The sequence below is a fragment of the Ursus americanus genome, chromosome 32, assembly GCF_024610735.1.
Source record: "Ursus americanus isolate L20-20 chromosome 32, mUrsAme1.1.p, whole genome shotgun sequence".
Taxonomy (NCBI): Eukaryota; Metazoa; Chordata; class Mammalia; order Carnivora; family Ursidae; genus Ursus; species Ursus americanus.
Genome location: NC_142158.1, coordinates 26,722,209 through 26,736,671, shown reverse-complemented (window position 1 = coordinate 26,736,671; position 14,463 = coordinate 26,722,209). Strand labels below are relative to the sequence as shown.

The window sequence follows — 14,463 nt, the reverse complement described above, 5'->3', positions numbered from 1 at the left end:
AAGGATAATCTAGAAAACAGCTCTAGAGGGAGGGGAACATATGGATGAATGTGGAAGTTCATCTCTCCATACCACAGAGACTCCTGTGTGCAGGGGCGGACCCAGGCCTGTGGGATGTAGCCCAATGGACACCTGCTGCTGTAACCGATGGGTCACCCAGGGGAGAAGGATAAGAACTCGTACAAAGAGCAAGAACAGTCCTGATGCTCTAGAGAAACAATGGAAAAAAAAAAAAAAAAAGGAAACCCAAACTGGAGGCTATGACCTGATTCAGGCCTGAGATGAGGCTGACGCAGTCACAGGAAGCTCCTGTTGCCCAATTTCCTGGTGACAGGTGACGTCCAAGTCACTGTGATCACAGGGCCTGGTGAGACAAGCTTCCACAGCAAGGGCAAGGACACAGAGCAGAGAGATGACCCAGCTGAAGGGTGAGCACGTCACCCCCATGATGTACTGAGCATCAACTGGGCACAGACCCCGTCCCTGCTTGATTCCTCACAGCCTTCTGCCCCACCCGCAACACACTCAGCACAGCAAACACAGGCATACTGGAAGGTTCTCAGCACTTCCATTTATTTGCTGCCCCAACTTTACAAGTCTCCTCTTTTATTACCTCATCAGCCCCACATGCCAAGAATTAGGAAACACAAACTCGTATCTGGACTCTCATTTTCAAGAGAGAAATAAGTCAGTGCTCAGCCCAACATGAAATAAAGACAGGAATGGAGACGGTCCAGCCCTGCCTCTGCTGGAACAGAGGGGCACATCAGAGAAGAGAATGCAGATGAGCATAGCGAGGGATCATGGTGGGCAGGGTAGGCAAATCTCCTCATGTTCTAACATTATGCTCACAGGAACACAGCCACATTCTGACACCTTTTCCAGAAAGAGAACTCAGGGGTTTGATGTCCCCAAGTGGGAGTGTGAACACATCTTGCATCACTCAGTCCCCACAAGGCAGCTCATCTCACACTGTGAAAAAAAATCATGTACACATTTAGGTCAGTCACAGAAGTGCAGACATTCTCAGGAGCCCCACTCGTGCTCAGTGTCCCTAGTGCTCTAACCCTCCCCCTTCAGGGTCTCCAGGGTCTCAACTTTAGGAACCGTAAGAGACACATCAGAGCCCTGGGCACTGTCATCACCTAGGGAAGAACAGACAGGATGTGGTTAGAGCCCACAGGAGAGGAGACTAAAGGAGGAGCTATGGGGTGGGGAGCTCCCCATGTGGTCTTGTCTACACTACCCCAGGGTCTCAGGGATCATCCCCTCCATACTTACGTGCAGCGTGAGAGTAACTCGGTCCTTTTCCTCCTGTGGGAAGAAAATATCATGTCAGAGGCCTGGGACAGGGCTGGGCCATGAGATCCTAGGGGAAGCTCCTAGTCCTAGCCCTAAACGAAGTTTGCAGAATTGTGACTGGGGACCAGGACAGGATCAGGAAACAGGAAGAAAGAGGTGTGGGGTCACTGGGCCACCTGACTTGCTGGAGGTCTGTCCTCAGCAGGGACCTTCCTCTCCGTCCTGTGTCCCGTGACTGCTGGGAATCAGGTCCCCATCACCAGAATTACCAGGATGACAATGTGTCCTTCATTTTCACAAGTGTTTGCTACACACTGAGTGTTAGTGACCAGCTCCAGAGTGTACAAGGCCATGTGTGAGGACGGTACTTCCCAGTAATAAGGCAGGACAATCTCTACCTAGGAAACCCACCAGTGGGACAAGAAAACTCAGATCCCCCTGCTCTGTTTCCTACCTGAGCGCTTCCTCCTCCAGATCACAGCTCCAATCGCCACAGTGACTGTAAGGAGAACCAGACCAGCGATGATCCACGTGATGGGGACGGTGATGGTGGGCTGAGGAGGTGGCTCTGGAAAGGGAAGGCAAGGTGAGGGGCCCAGAGCTCTGGCAAGAGTCCCGACCCTGCTGAAATTCTCCAGAAGGCCTTCTGCTTTCCCTGAGAAGAGGCTCTACTTCAATCCCCTCCTTACCCCATCTCACTGTGAGGGGCTCGGGCAGCCCCTCATGCTGCACATGGCACGTGTATCTCTGCTCCTCTCCAGAAGGCACCACCACAGCTGCCCACTTCTGGAAGGTCCCATCTCCTGCAGGCCTGGTCTCCACAAGCTCTGTGTCCTGGGTCAGGTCCTCCCCATCGTGGTGCCAGGTCAGGGTGATCTCCGCAGGGTAGAAGCCCAGGGCCCAGCACCTCAGGGTGACCCTTTGGTCGGAGATGGGATGGCGGGTCACATGTGTGTTGGGGGTTTCTGGAGAAGAATCAGAAAATCCACACTTTGGTTTACCTTTATGGGTCACTGAAATGGCATTCATGTGACCATCCTGAGGTGCACAGGGCCCTTGGTTCAGATGGAGGAAGCGCAAAACTCAGTCACCAACCTAGCTTTTGGGAATCTCCTAATCCTGGAACATTCAAGAATCAGGGAGAGAGTCCAGGGTAAGAATCTGAAGGTCTAATGGGGAGAGCACAGTAATGGCCCTGAGTAAGGTTAAGGGTTAATGAGTCAGAAAACTTGGAGTCAGAACTCCAAGATGTTCTCATTGGAGAACAAGGCCTTGAGAGGGAAAGTCATGGTTCCCAAGGTGGCTGCTAGGGTCAAAGGGAACCGCTGATGGGTTGTTTCAGGGGTGGTCTCCACCTGCATCGCGGGAAAGACTGGATTCTTCAATTGTCCATTAGAGAAAAGCGGCCCTCTGGGTAAGTCACTCTCTTAGGAATATGAACACCCAGGCGGATCTCCCTCTTCCTACAGAAGGGAGAAGCTGTGTTGTGACACCGAGTCCATTTTCCCTTCCTGGTGGGAAGCCAGCGCCAGGGGAGGGGAGATCGGGAGGCCCCGCGGCCCCTGGTACCTGCACGTTGCAGTGTCTCCTTCCCGTTCTCCAGGTACCTGCGGAGCCACTCCACGCAGGTGCACTCCACGTAGTTCCTGTCGTGCTCTGCATCACCTGCCGCCTCCCACCTGCTCCGGGTGATCTGCGCCGCCGTGTCCGCCGCGGTCCAGGAGCGCAGGTCCTCGTTCAGGGCGATGTAATCCGCGCCGTCGTAGGCGAACTGCTCATAACCGCGGAGGAGGCGCCCGTCGGGTCCCACGTCACAGCCGTGCATCCACTGGACGGTGTGAGAGCCTGGCCCCGCCCCGAGAGGAGGCGATTAAGTCCAAACAGAAAGTAAAACCGCCTAAAATTCCTTAGGGTTCGTCCGGGGTAAGGGGTCGCGACGGGGGTTCCTGAGACTTGGGGTGACGCTCGGACTCGGACACTAGGGCCGACCCGGCCCGTCGGTGGGGTGGGGGTCGTGACTGGGAACCGGGGTCGCGTCGCTCACCGGCCTCGCTCTGGTTGTAGTAGCCGCGCAGGTTGTTCAGGTCCAGTCGGAAAGTCTGCGCGTTGTCCTTGGCATTCCGCGTCTCCCGGTCCCAATACTCGGGCCCCTCCTGCTCCATCCATGGCGCCCGCGGCTCGGCCCTCCGACTGGCAGAGTCGCTGTCGAACCGCACGAACTGCGTGTCGTCCACGTAGCCGACAGAGATGAAGCGGGGCTCCCCGCGGCCGGGCCGGGACACCGCGGTGTGGAAATACCTCAGGGAGTGCGAGCCTGCGGGCGCGGAGGGGCTGAGACTCCGCCCGACCCTCCTCCCGCCGCGGGGCCCGGGGCGCAGGTGCAGGCGGCCGGAAGGGCAGGCGAAGGGCACCGAGTGGGGGAGAGCAGGGCAGAGGCGGGGAGGGACGGGGGAGCACAGGTCTGGGTGGGGCCGGGGGCGGCGGACAGGCGCCTTCCCCGGGGGCCCCGCGTCCCCGCCCGGCGGTCCCCTCGCTCCCGCCCCGCAGAGGACCTTTCCTCGCGCCCCCGCACTCACCAGCCCAGGTCTCGGTCATGGCCAGAGCCCCCGACAGTAGCAGGACGAGGGATCGGCGCAGCAGGATCTGCATGTCCGGGGTCTCGGTAGACTCTGAGTAGCCGCTTGGCCCTGGGGCGGGTGCGAAGACTTTATAATCGGAAACCGGGGAGCCGCTGATTGGCTTCTCCAGAAGCCCGACACCCAATGGGAATGCGAAGCAGGCTGCGTCAGGAGTCTCCAGGCAGGAGGACATGACACAGGTTGTGAGAGGAGAAGTGAAACCCAAGAGATGAGGACTCCTGGATACTGGACTTCACCTCTCCAGGCACCGCCCTGGGTCTGAGACCCTGAGAGGCAGGTGGAGGGACATGGGAATTCTCTGGGAGCCCTCACCTAAGGCACAGCGCGCTCTTTGTCACACTGTCTCCCTGAGTCGTAGTCTAGGACCTGTGTGAGTTAGTGATACTAAAACAGTTTGGTCTCAGGATATCTATACAGTCTCACAGACTACTGAGGATCCCAAGGATAGTCCTGTGTCTGTGGGTTCTATCTTTAGTATTTACCATAGTAGAAATAAAACCGGTTTGAAAACTCATTAATTCATTTAGAATCATATTAATAACCCATAGCATGAAAACAGAAATATTGTTTTTATGAAAAATCACTATATCTCCAAATAAACAGCGAGGTGAGAAGAGTGATTTTGTTTCATTTTACATTTTGGCAACTCTCTTTCTTGTCTGCCTCCTTAGAAGACCCCTGGATGTTCAGGTTTGCTTCTGCATTTATTGTGTTGTTTTGGTTAAAGTGTATGAAAAAATTTAGAACCTTGCACAGATATGAGAGAATAATATGTTTCATAATCTTCTCAGATAATTTTGGATTTTCATCTTAGATACTATATTAAAACTACACAAGTTGTACTTTCCCTAAGGTTATTTGCAAAGTGGAATTTGAAACAGTATCATTGACTATGTCCTTCTCTGTTACGTAAAATTCATATGCCCGACTATGAATAGATCCACTGAATGGATCTTGTACTAATGCATGATTTTTTAAAAAAAGTAATGTGTTGTTTCAGTAAGTTATATAGGTGTTCCAGTGTTGATTAGGCTGGAATGGAATTATCAAAACCTCATATTTGTTTTAATATTACCACGATCCTGACAGAAAAGTTTGTCAGTAGTAAGAAGCTGTCAAGTTTATTGGTGGATCACAAGTTCTCCAAAACTCTGATTTTCTCTTGAGAGCTGACATTTGGTCAAGGCAACAAGTACTCTCAGGTGTCATATGTGAGTTGATTTTCATGAAAGGGTAGGTTCCTGTTCATTTTCCAGAAACTGTCTGCCAAATCTCGTAGTCTAAATAAGCCAAGTTTCTGTGTCATTCATTCCTTTAGGTAAAAATAGCATTGTGTTTAAAAAAAAAAAAGGCCAGTTAATTTCACACACATTATTTTCTTTGGGGCTTATGCATGTAGCAGAAGTGCTGTACATCACATGACATCACATGTGACATGCTTAAATGTGGATTTGAGAATAATCAATAATGATTTTAATGCTTTGATAAGGATGTTTTAAGGTGGGAGTAGTTCTGTTTTGTCCTGTTTTTATTTTTGAGGCATTTTATTTGCACATAGGTAAAACATCCCTAGAAAAAGAATCTCAGGATTTTCCTCGTGTGTGTTTTCATCTTGCTTCTTCATGGTCCATGATATCAGCTGAGGTTGTGAGGACAATGAAACCAAATGGGAGGGATGCGAGCAGATTCTTCTGCCATTTTTCTAGATCTTTGAGTTGTACATCAAATCTGGGGCTGCTCACTCCACGGGTGTTTAACCTGCCCCTGGGGTTCCCGACAATGTTCCCGGCTCTGTGATCAGCAGTGACTTCACACCCGCCGAGCTTCGTCCTCAGAGTTAGAAACGGGACGATGACTTTGGAGCATGGCCTAATAAGACCTGCCTTTTGCTTCTCAGGCATTGTTCCTGCTCTTGAGAGCATCTCCCAAGATATTCACGTGACCATATGGTGGCTTGGAAAGATGGCGGAAAGAGTGTTTCTAGTTTTCTATGGGAGTAAGTAGTGGTGAAGAATAATAGCTATTGCAGTTTGCACCCATCACCTCCATTCTTGCTCGGTTTTACCTCCATTGAGAATGTCAACATGGTGAAAAGTCAAATAATGTCCAAGTAATGTTAGGAAAATAGATTTAACCTCATGGATTCTGTGAAAGGGCCTCAGTGATATCAGGTGTTCCAGGGATCACACTTCGAGAACAGCTGCTCTAAATCACCCTGGGAGAGTCTCCCAACTGGTCCTGCCCTGGCCTCCTCTTCACTCAGCAGAATCCCTTTCCTGAGCTGCACCTGCTGGCTCTGAAAACTCAGCTCTGACTCTAGCCCCTGAGTGTGTCTAGACGAGAACTCACCTCCTGGAAATGTGATGGCAGAGAGGGTCCCCAGTCTGGGAAGGGAGGTGGAGGGACAGGGATTTCCCTTTTGTAATTGGGAACAGTTTGTGCTGAAGCATCAGACCCATGCATAAGCGGCTTTGATTTTGTGACACACCAGCCTCATGTGTATTCACATCCCAGACGGAATCCAATGTCGTCTGTAGAAGAAATCATGTTGGTCTTTTCCCTTGACGTGTGTCTAATGCATCTGACTTGAGGCCCAGAAAGCACGCAGAGCGGTACCGTCCAATACAACATTCTGTGTGGAGGAAATTGTTCTGTGTCTCCCCGTCCAGTATGGCGGCCACGAAATGCATGTGACTCTAGAGATGCGGGGGGCACTTGAGATGCGGCTGGGGTGCTGGGCAGCTGCATTTATAATTGTTTTAAATGAATAGGAATTTAAGTAGTCATAGGTGGCTCAGAGCTACTATTCAGACAGTACGTGTCTAGAACGCTCTTAGTTTTCAGGATCCTCTTCCAGGAAGATACTGTGTGACTCATAGGTATATGTGTATTAAATTTATCTTCAAATGGAAGTCATGAATTAGTCTATGTGGGTCTGAGAAATATCCTTAACATACAGCATGAAGGTTTAATTACCATGTGTTATAACAGCTGAAGTGTACAGACATTAACTGAAATATGATGTATCACATCTAGGCCCTAAGTGTTGAAAACTGCCCATCCCTGGGCGCTAATTATTGTCTCTATTACTTGGGGTGTCTTGGTGTTGGTTGCGTTCACCTGCTAAACACAAGGAGGCTCATAAGCCTTCACTGAGCGCAGGTGGGAGGATATATTGACTACAGTACGCACCTTGGAGGCTCTGGACATCTTGTGAAAATCATAAAGGAGAAGATGTACATCTTAGATTCCACCAGCTTATTATCTTTTACCTCTTGCTCCTTTCCATACTTTTGCCCAAATTCAGACAATTCTCTGTGCTTCCCTTCACCCTTGAAACCCTCTGCTCTTCATTTCTACTCAGGGGAAAATATACATGAAATGTTTACAGTTGTGGGATGAAGAAATCTCTAAGCATGGCCCAGCGATGAAAACCCATTAAAAAGAAAAAGAAAAAAAACCCCATGAAATATCTGCATGTCAACCACACACTCACAAAGATACAAACAGATGTCATGATCAAACTAAAAGACACAAAACAATTTTCACAGTCAAAAAGGTAACATGCTTCAGTGCTCTTCAGCCCAAGACCACCAGGAGCGCCTGTGGGCACTCAAGTTGGATCTATTGCAGTGAGAGAGAATGCACCCTTTTGGGGGCCAAGGGGCATTTAATATGACGGTGTTGGAACATATAAGGGCATGGACTTTGGATGGGTGTTTTGGAGAAGATCTGTGGAGCTGGGGCGCACTCCTGACCGCGTGTTGTCAGGACGTGTGGGCGATTCTATGGTTGAATCCCCTCTCTAGGCAGGGCCAGACCAGAGCGAGGGTAGAGCAGTCACGGTAAAGAAGCAGCGATGCTAGGGCACCTGGGTGGCTCAGTCGTTAAGTGTCTGCCTTTGGCTCAGGGCGTGATCCAGGCGTTCTGGGATTGAGCCCCGGATCAGGCTCCTCTGCTGGGAGCCTGCTTCTTCCTCTCCCACTCCCCCTGCTTGTGTTCCCTCTGTCGCTGGCTGTCTCTCTCTCTGTCAAATAAATAAATAAAATCTTAAGAAAAAAAAAGAAGCAGCAACGCTCACACTGGCTGACACAGGAGATGTGTGTTGTGTTGTGGGTTGCACGGTGCCTTGTTTTTTTTTCTGTACTGACACAGAGTGATGTCATGGTTTCAGAGGGTTCTTGTCTGATGCTGATGTTCTTTGAGATGCCTGGCTCATGTCCCACAGGAGAACAATATGGCCGAGGGGTGGGCATTAGCCAGCTTCTGACCACACTGAGCCCAGCTGTCAGTGTCAGACCAGCTCCCGATGTTGGGGGCATTTTGTTTGTTCTCTGTTAAATTCCGTATTTTAAAATAGCTGCAACCCGTTCAAAACATAATTATAGAATTGGTGTTTCCAATTTCTTTGAGTAAATACCCAAGAGTGGAATTGTTGGATTATATGATGAATCACTATGTTGTACACCTGAAAGAAGAGTAACCTTGTGTGTCAAATGACCTCAAATATTAAAAAAAGGAAAAGAAAAAAAAGAATTGAAAATGTTAGAAAACAATTTGGAAAGGAGGAAATGAAATGTCAGACAAATTTGTAAACAAATTTACAGAAACAAATTGTATTGGTTATAAGTAAAAATAAACAAATATGAGAATGTGGAATAAGTAATGGGAATAAAACTTAGAATCAATGAACTTGCTAAAGATGAAAGTAAGGCATGAGAGTGTCCATCAGAAGGTCAGGAAAACACACTGTCATAGAGGTTGATGGGAGTGAACACTGGGATAGTTTTTAAAGGGCACTTTAGAAAAATGTCTCCACAAATGAAATGCACTTATATTGTGACACAGACATTTTCTTTGAAGATTTTATCCTAAGTAGAAAATCACACATGTTCTCAAGGATGTTCCTTGATTTGTGCTTTATAAAAACAAAGAACGGAAGTTATGTACATGCTATAATCAATATGACTATGGTAAGTATAAATAGTGGAACACTTAACATGTCTCAAGGATTATCACCATGTGATTTACACAGAGGGTCAAAGGTAATCATGAAAGCAAACCCATGAGGCTCCCCATAGGGGATTCCTTTGTATAGACAGGGAAAGGAAGACTGAGAGAAGAGAAGGAGGTGATGGAACCAGGGTTCAACCCAGAAGGTTTGGTCTAAGAGGCCTTGTTGACTTATCTATCATTGTTCCCTGTCCATCCCTGGGTATGACTGTGCACTCCATCCAAGTGAGCTTTTGAAATGTTCCAGAATGTTCTACAACGGGAGGCTGTGAGGCTCAGAGCCTAGGAGGACATTAGGGGGCAATGTGACTCACCTGCTTAAATCACACTAAAGTCCATCATCCAGTGGACAACTCGAGGCCTCCAGGAGCTCAGGATCATCTGGACCCCGGAGACACAACACAGAGCAGGGTGACACCCTGGTGACGAGTCACTGGCAGGGTCATGTGGGAGATGGACATGGAGCAGAAATGACAGAGGGAAACATAAGTCACTCCTGAGATGAATGCTCTGTGGAGAAACGTCCTGACATCATGAGAGCAGAGACCAGGAGGCCTAGCAGGTCCCCTACCCCTAGTATCAGTCATGTCTACAGGACGCAACAGACATATCGGTATGAAACACAACTACACACGTGCTATACAATCATAGAACAGGAAGGAGCTCTGGGAAATTAACAATATGACCATAGACATGAATAATTTAGTGGATACACTGGATGATTACAGTTGTCCTTCCCCGAAGTCATACAATCGGAAGGGTGAGGGCAGCAGGAGAGAAGACCTGTTTGTTTCTCAATCAAGTGATTCCGACAAGTTAATAATAATTGTTTTAAAAAGAATGTCAAGTAGGAAATGATGAAAAAAATTTCAAGAATATTTCTCCTACTTTACAGGGATAAACACACATGTTGAAAGACCTTAGAGCAAATGAGAGGAGACCCACACCAGGATACATCACAATGAAAAGTCAGAAAGAGGGTGGAAAGGCAGACACCCTGAAATCTCCAAGAGGCAACCACACAGGCCTGGCAGCTGGAATACATGAGGCAAGGGCCCCAAATCCTGAGGACAACTCTGTCCAGCACAGAGTCTCTGTCTCGTCACCTTGTGAATCAGGGCGAGGGCAGCCTAAAGGCTCCTCAGATGCTCGAGATTCTGTTCTACTTTCCATGTCCCCTTCCGCAGGACATCAGTAGGCAAAGTGGGACAAATGATGGAGAAAACCAAACAAGGGCATCCCGGCCACAGGGAGCCAGGAGGAGAGAGGCCAAGGGCCTCCAGGAGGAGCTGCAGCAGGTGCGGGTGTCAGTCTTGTCCCCATGGTGCAGGACTGAGGACTGCGGGCCAGGCGGCTGCACAGACAGGAAGATGGGAGAAGAGTGGATGGGCTTGAGTATGTTCATTTAGATTTACCCAGGGGGAGCTAGGGAAGGATTTAAAAGAAGCTCAAAAGAAGCAGATGAAGGGATAAAATACTTTTTTACTCCTGGGAAAATAAAAAGTTGATTCCAGAAAGGAATCATAATCATAGTCTACTAAAGGCTCAGTGGTGACTAGCATTTCATGGTCATAATAAAGCAAACACTGCACACTGAGCTCATCAAAATTATCAAATAATTATCTGGCAAGGCTAGGAGTCTGTGAAAGTAGAGCCAGTTCAGTCAAGATCACGCATACACCTGAAGACCAGAGAACGTGTCTGAGAAGCAGACTGTTTAGAGGCACAGAAGCAATAATCAGAGAATCAGCTGAAAGAACTAATGCAGGTGGTCTCTGAGATTCAGGAAATGGGAGAGTCATGGAAGTTTGGAGACATCAGTATTGATATCAAGGACTGCAGAAGGACCTGACTTAAAAAAAAAAAAAAAGTCTGAGCCTCTATCCATTTGCTAGAAAGACAACATAGGGGGTGAGACGATGGGTCAGGAAGAGTTCTGCAAGGAGACCGTAGACATGGGGCAGGAGTTGGATGAGTCATGGGAGCAAGTGTTGAGTTTCTATGGGATGATTTTGTTTTGATTTCTTCAGTTCTGTTTCATATTGTTGAATGGGAGTCATGACAGCGTGTTTGTAGGAGGAATGGCTGAGCCAGGAGAGAGGGGGAAGTGCATGATGCAGGTGAGTGAGGGGCCATGTGTGCCCACATGGCAGGGCAGCCTGAGACAGGAGGGGCCCCTCCCCCATCACTGCTGAGAAGCTGAGGACACAGGTGCAGAGGTGAGGGGAAGGGATGGGGGTAGTGTGCAGTTCTCACCTGAGTCCTTCTTTTCTGAGTGAGGAACAAATGAGCTCATCACGTCAGAGATGGGAGCAGGGAGGGAGTGGAGAAGGCTGAGGAGGGAGGGGCAAATGAGAAGCAGGACTCTCAGGAGGGTGACATGGAGCTGATTGGGGAAATGGCATCTGGAGAGAGCAGGGCTGTGACCCCTGAGCTCTGTGCTCATCACCTTAGAGGGAGACTTCCAGCAGCAGGAAGATATATAAAAGACTAGAAGCAAATGCAACAAAAAAGGTCAGGGGTGAAAATTACATCCTTTTTACTTTGTCATTTATCACTTTTTCAATTTTATAATTTTTCCATAGTGAATAGGCATGACATCACATATATTATACATCATACATACACATCATAATCAGAATAGAAATGTTTTATTTACACTTTAAAAGGGAAGGAGATGGTGGGAAAGTCAGCAGCTCAGGGCACAGAGCTGGAAGGGCTGGGCCTGCCTGTCTGTGTGTTCTGAGCAGGGGGCTCATAGCCTTTGCTCCATATCTTGGGACCATGTTCTCTGGGGGGCCAACCAGAGTCTTCCCCTTCTTTCTGAGGTGTGCTCATTAATTCACTTATTACTATCTTGTGAGTTTTAATGCTTTCTAGATGATGGTTTTTCCAAGTTACATGAGGTTTCAAGCTATTTCAGTGGGAGAATTTGTCCATACGATCCAGCCCACCTGCTTCAGAAATGGAAATTTGAAGGCAAGGTTCAGTGAAAAGATGACCAGGCCTAAAGGAGAAGATCAGAACCTGATCATTCATGGTCTGAGGATGATCTGTCAGGTGTTAGCGAGTTTAAAGTAGTTTGTTTTTTGGAAATATTATTCATGCAGATACTCAAAAATACACAAAAAAAGGAAGTTAAGCAGTAACCCCTCATCCCCCAGTCACCCAAGTTCCCTACACAAACTCAGCAACATGGCTCCAGTGATGGCAGGTCAAAGCCCCAAATTAGGACGCATGAGGTGGTGCACAGAGCAACAGGACTGCCTATATGATGATGGGGCAAAGGCCTGAGTCAGCACTCCGGGAGAGGGGTGTGGAATAGCAGTGCATGGCCCTTGTATTGTTCGGTCAAACCTCCAAATGTGGAGCAAGGGGCGGAGCACAGCGCGGCCGCATCTCTAGCCCTTGTAGATGGTGAGGTTCTGTGGTGTCCTAATCCTGGAGACTGGAGCACAGCAGGGACTCGGGCCCCTGGGGGCAGGTCTCACCATAGTGAGAGCTCCAGCACTTCAAAGGAGAAGTGGCAGAACTCTGGACAGCTCCGTCAGCTGGGTTCAGCATTAGTCCAGACTGTGGGGTCCTTGGTGGCAAAGGATGCAGATGTACACAGGTGAGCAGGGTGCCTGGAGTCCTGTTCTCTTTTCCCTGCAGGTGAAATCCCTCTGAGGGCTTCTTCGTTGTGCTGAGCTACTCCAGACTGAAGGATGGGGTGACACAGGTGAAATGCTTCCTGTGCTTTTCTATGCAGCCATCCTTGGTTTCTGTGTTCTGGAAGGTTCTGCTGTTTCCTCAGGGTAGTGCAGAGCTTTGCCAGAGCCAATGTCATCAACTTGTGTTGTTTATTTATTGTTTTTGTCTATGTTTTTACAGAAGCGAGGGTTGTACCTGATTGATTGATTGATTTTATATTTTTACATTTTGGTTTTTTTTGTTTGTTGTTTTTCTGAAAAAACCAGCATTGGGAGCTCTTAGTCTGCCATCACCTGACTTCAGCTGGAACATCTGGGAGACTGTTGCTTTAATGTCCTTGTCTAGCAGGTTTGCATTCTGCTCGTTCTCATAGACATTTCTATTGATTGATTTTTTCCCCCTTTTCAATGGTCATACTTTCCTGATTCTTTGTAGGCTTGTAATTTTTTTTGAAAACTGGACATTTGAATCTTATGTGATAACTCTGGAAATCAGACTCTCCCCTTCCCCAGAGCTTGCAGAGCTTTTTTGGTTGCTCTTTTTTGCCCTTGTTTTTTGGTCGCCCTGTTGTGTGGAGTGTCTCTGTGCCAGGAATCCACATAAGGTGTCAACTTAAGAATCTCTCAGATCATTTATGAGCCTGCACCTTTTCCAGGCCATGGGTCACTTCCTAAATGTCCCTGTATTTGCAGTTCCTTCTCCGTGTTCTAGTCCTTACATGCTTGCCTCCCAAAATGGGAAAAAAAGGGAAAATGAAGGGAGGCAAGGCCCCAGGCCCTTTAAACACCCTTGAAGTTGCTTCAACCAGAGGAGAAAAGGTTTATCCTGTTGGCGGTGGGCTTGCAAACATGGTTGCCTGCATCTTCGCTGCATCCCCATGACCAAAGCAGCAAGCAGCAATCAGATACTTATTCCTGATGTTTGGAACACAGCATCCTAATTGCTCACCTTAGTTTCCAGAAGCTGTGTTCAAACTGCTGTAGGGACTCCTGCTGTCTGCCAGCAACAGGCCTGGGGGCTGGGAGATTACCATTTAATTGCTTGCCTAATCTCTGGTGCCGGGCTGAAAATGACTGAATGAACTACAGTTTACCCTCCAAGCCTTCCCGCTGCAAGTTGCAAGCCTTCCATAGACTCAAGCTTTCCACAATAGTTACATGAGACTGATCCCCCATGCACCTGCTGTCCAGGAGGAGACGAGGACCACAGATGCTGCCGGCTCCTCCATCTGCCCCGACAGCGCTTCTGCACAGTCAGCCAGCGCAACTTAGAGCTGCTACTGGGTTTAGCACACTCTCCTTGTAGGGGTCTCATTACAGCTTTACCGAGATGGTATTCACTTACCACTCACTGAGTGCTTGTTAGCAGTCATCCCCCGCTTCTCCCACCGCCTGTTCCCCAGGCCTAGGCAACCACTAATCTACTTTCCGCCTCTATAGATTTGCCTTTTATGGACATTTCTTAAAATTGGAGTCATACAACACATGGTCCTTTGTGACGGGCTCTTTCATATAGCATGTTGTCAGGTGCATACATGCTGTCGTTAGGGTGTTAATTTGCATTTCCCTTGGCAAAGGGGAGAAAGCACATTGCCATATGCATGTTTATAATTTAGATTGCTTCTTTCTAGCTTTCCCATTTTTCCCCTTTCCCAGTGCTCACCGTGCTGTGTGCCCTGGGAGACCATCCTCCATCGACCCCTTATGGACTGGACTCTTGTATCTCCAAATGCTCCCATGCCTTCTGGCTGCCACTTAAGTTTGGCAAATGGGAAACTTTAAGCCATTTATTCAGTAAGTACTCTGTCTTACGTTCA

General features: G+C 48.3%; 1 protein-coding gene across 2 annotated transcripts; it reads right to left on the bottom strand.

Annotated features, from left to right (window-relative positions):
- Positions 1-556: 556 nt before the first annotated feature.
- Positions 557-4,036, bottom strand: LOC123791026 (DLA class I histocompatibility antigen, A9/A9 alpha chain-like). 2 transcript variants are annotated; one of them, XM_087858115.1, is made up of 8 exons: positions 3,879-4,036; positions 3,347-3,616; positions 2,872-3,147; positions 1,992-2,267; positions 1,757-1,870; positions 1,282-1,314; positions 1,100-1,145; positions 557-974 (listed from the first exon to the last, which is right to left on the bottom strand). In XM_087858115.1, exons 1-8 carry the CDS (start codon positions 3,949-3,951, stop codon positions 968-970), a joined length of 1,095 nt encoding a protein of 364 aa, XP_087714241.1. In that variant the 5' UTR covers positions 3,952-4,036; the 3' UTR covers positions 557-967. The 2 variants fall into 2 exon arrangements, with proteins under 2 accessions (XP_087714241.1, XP_045651667.2); XM_045795711.2 differs by lacking the exon at positions 1,100-1,145 and having other exon boundaries at positions 557-972.
- Between the last annotated feature and the right edge of the window lie 10,427 nt (positions 4,037-14,463).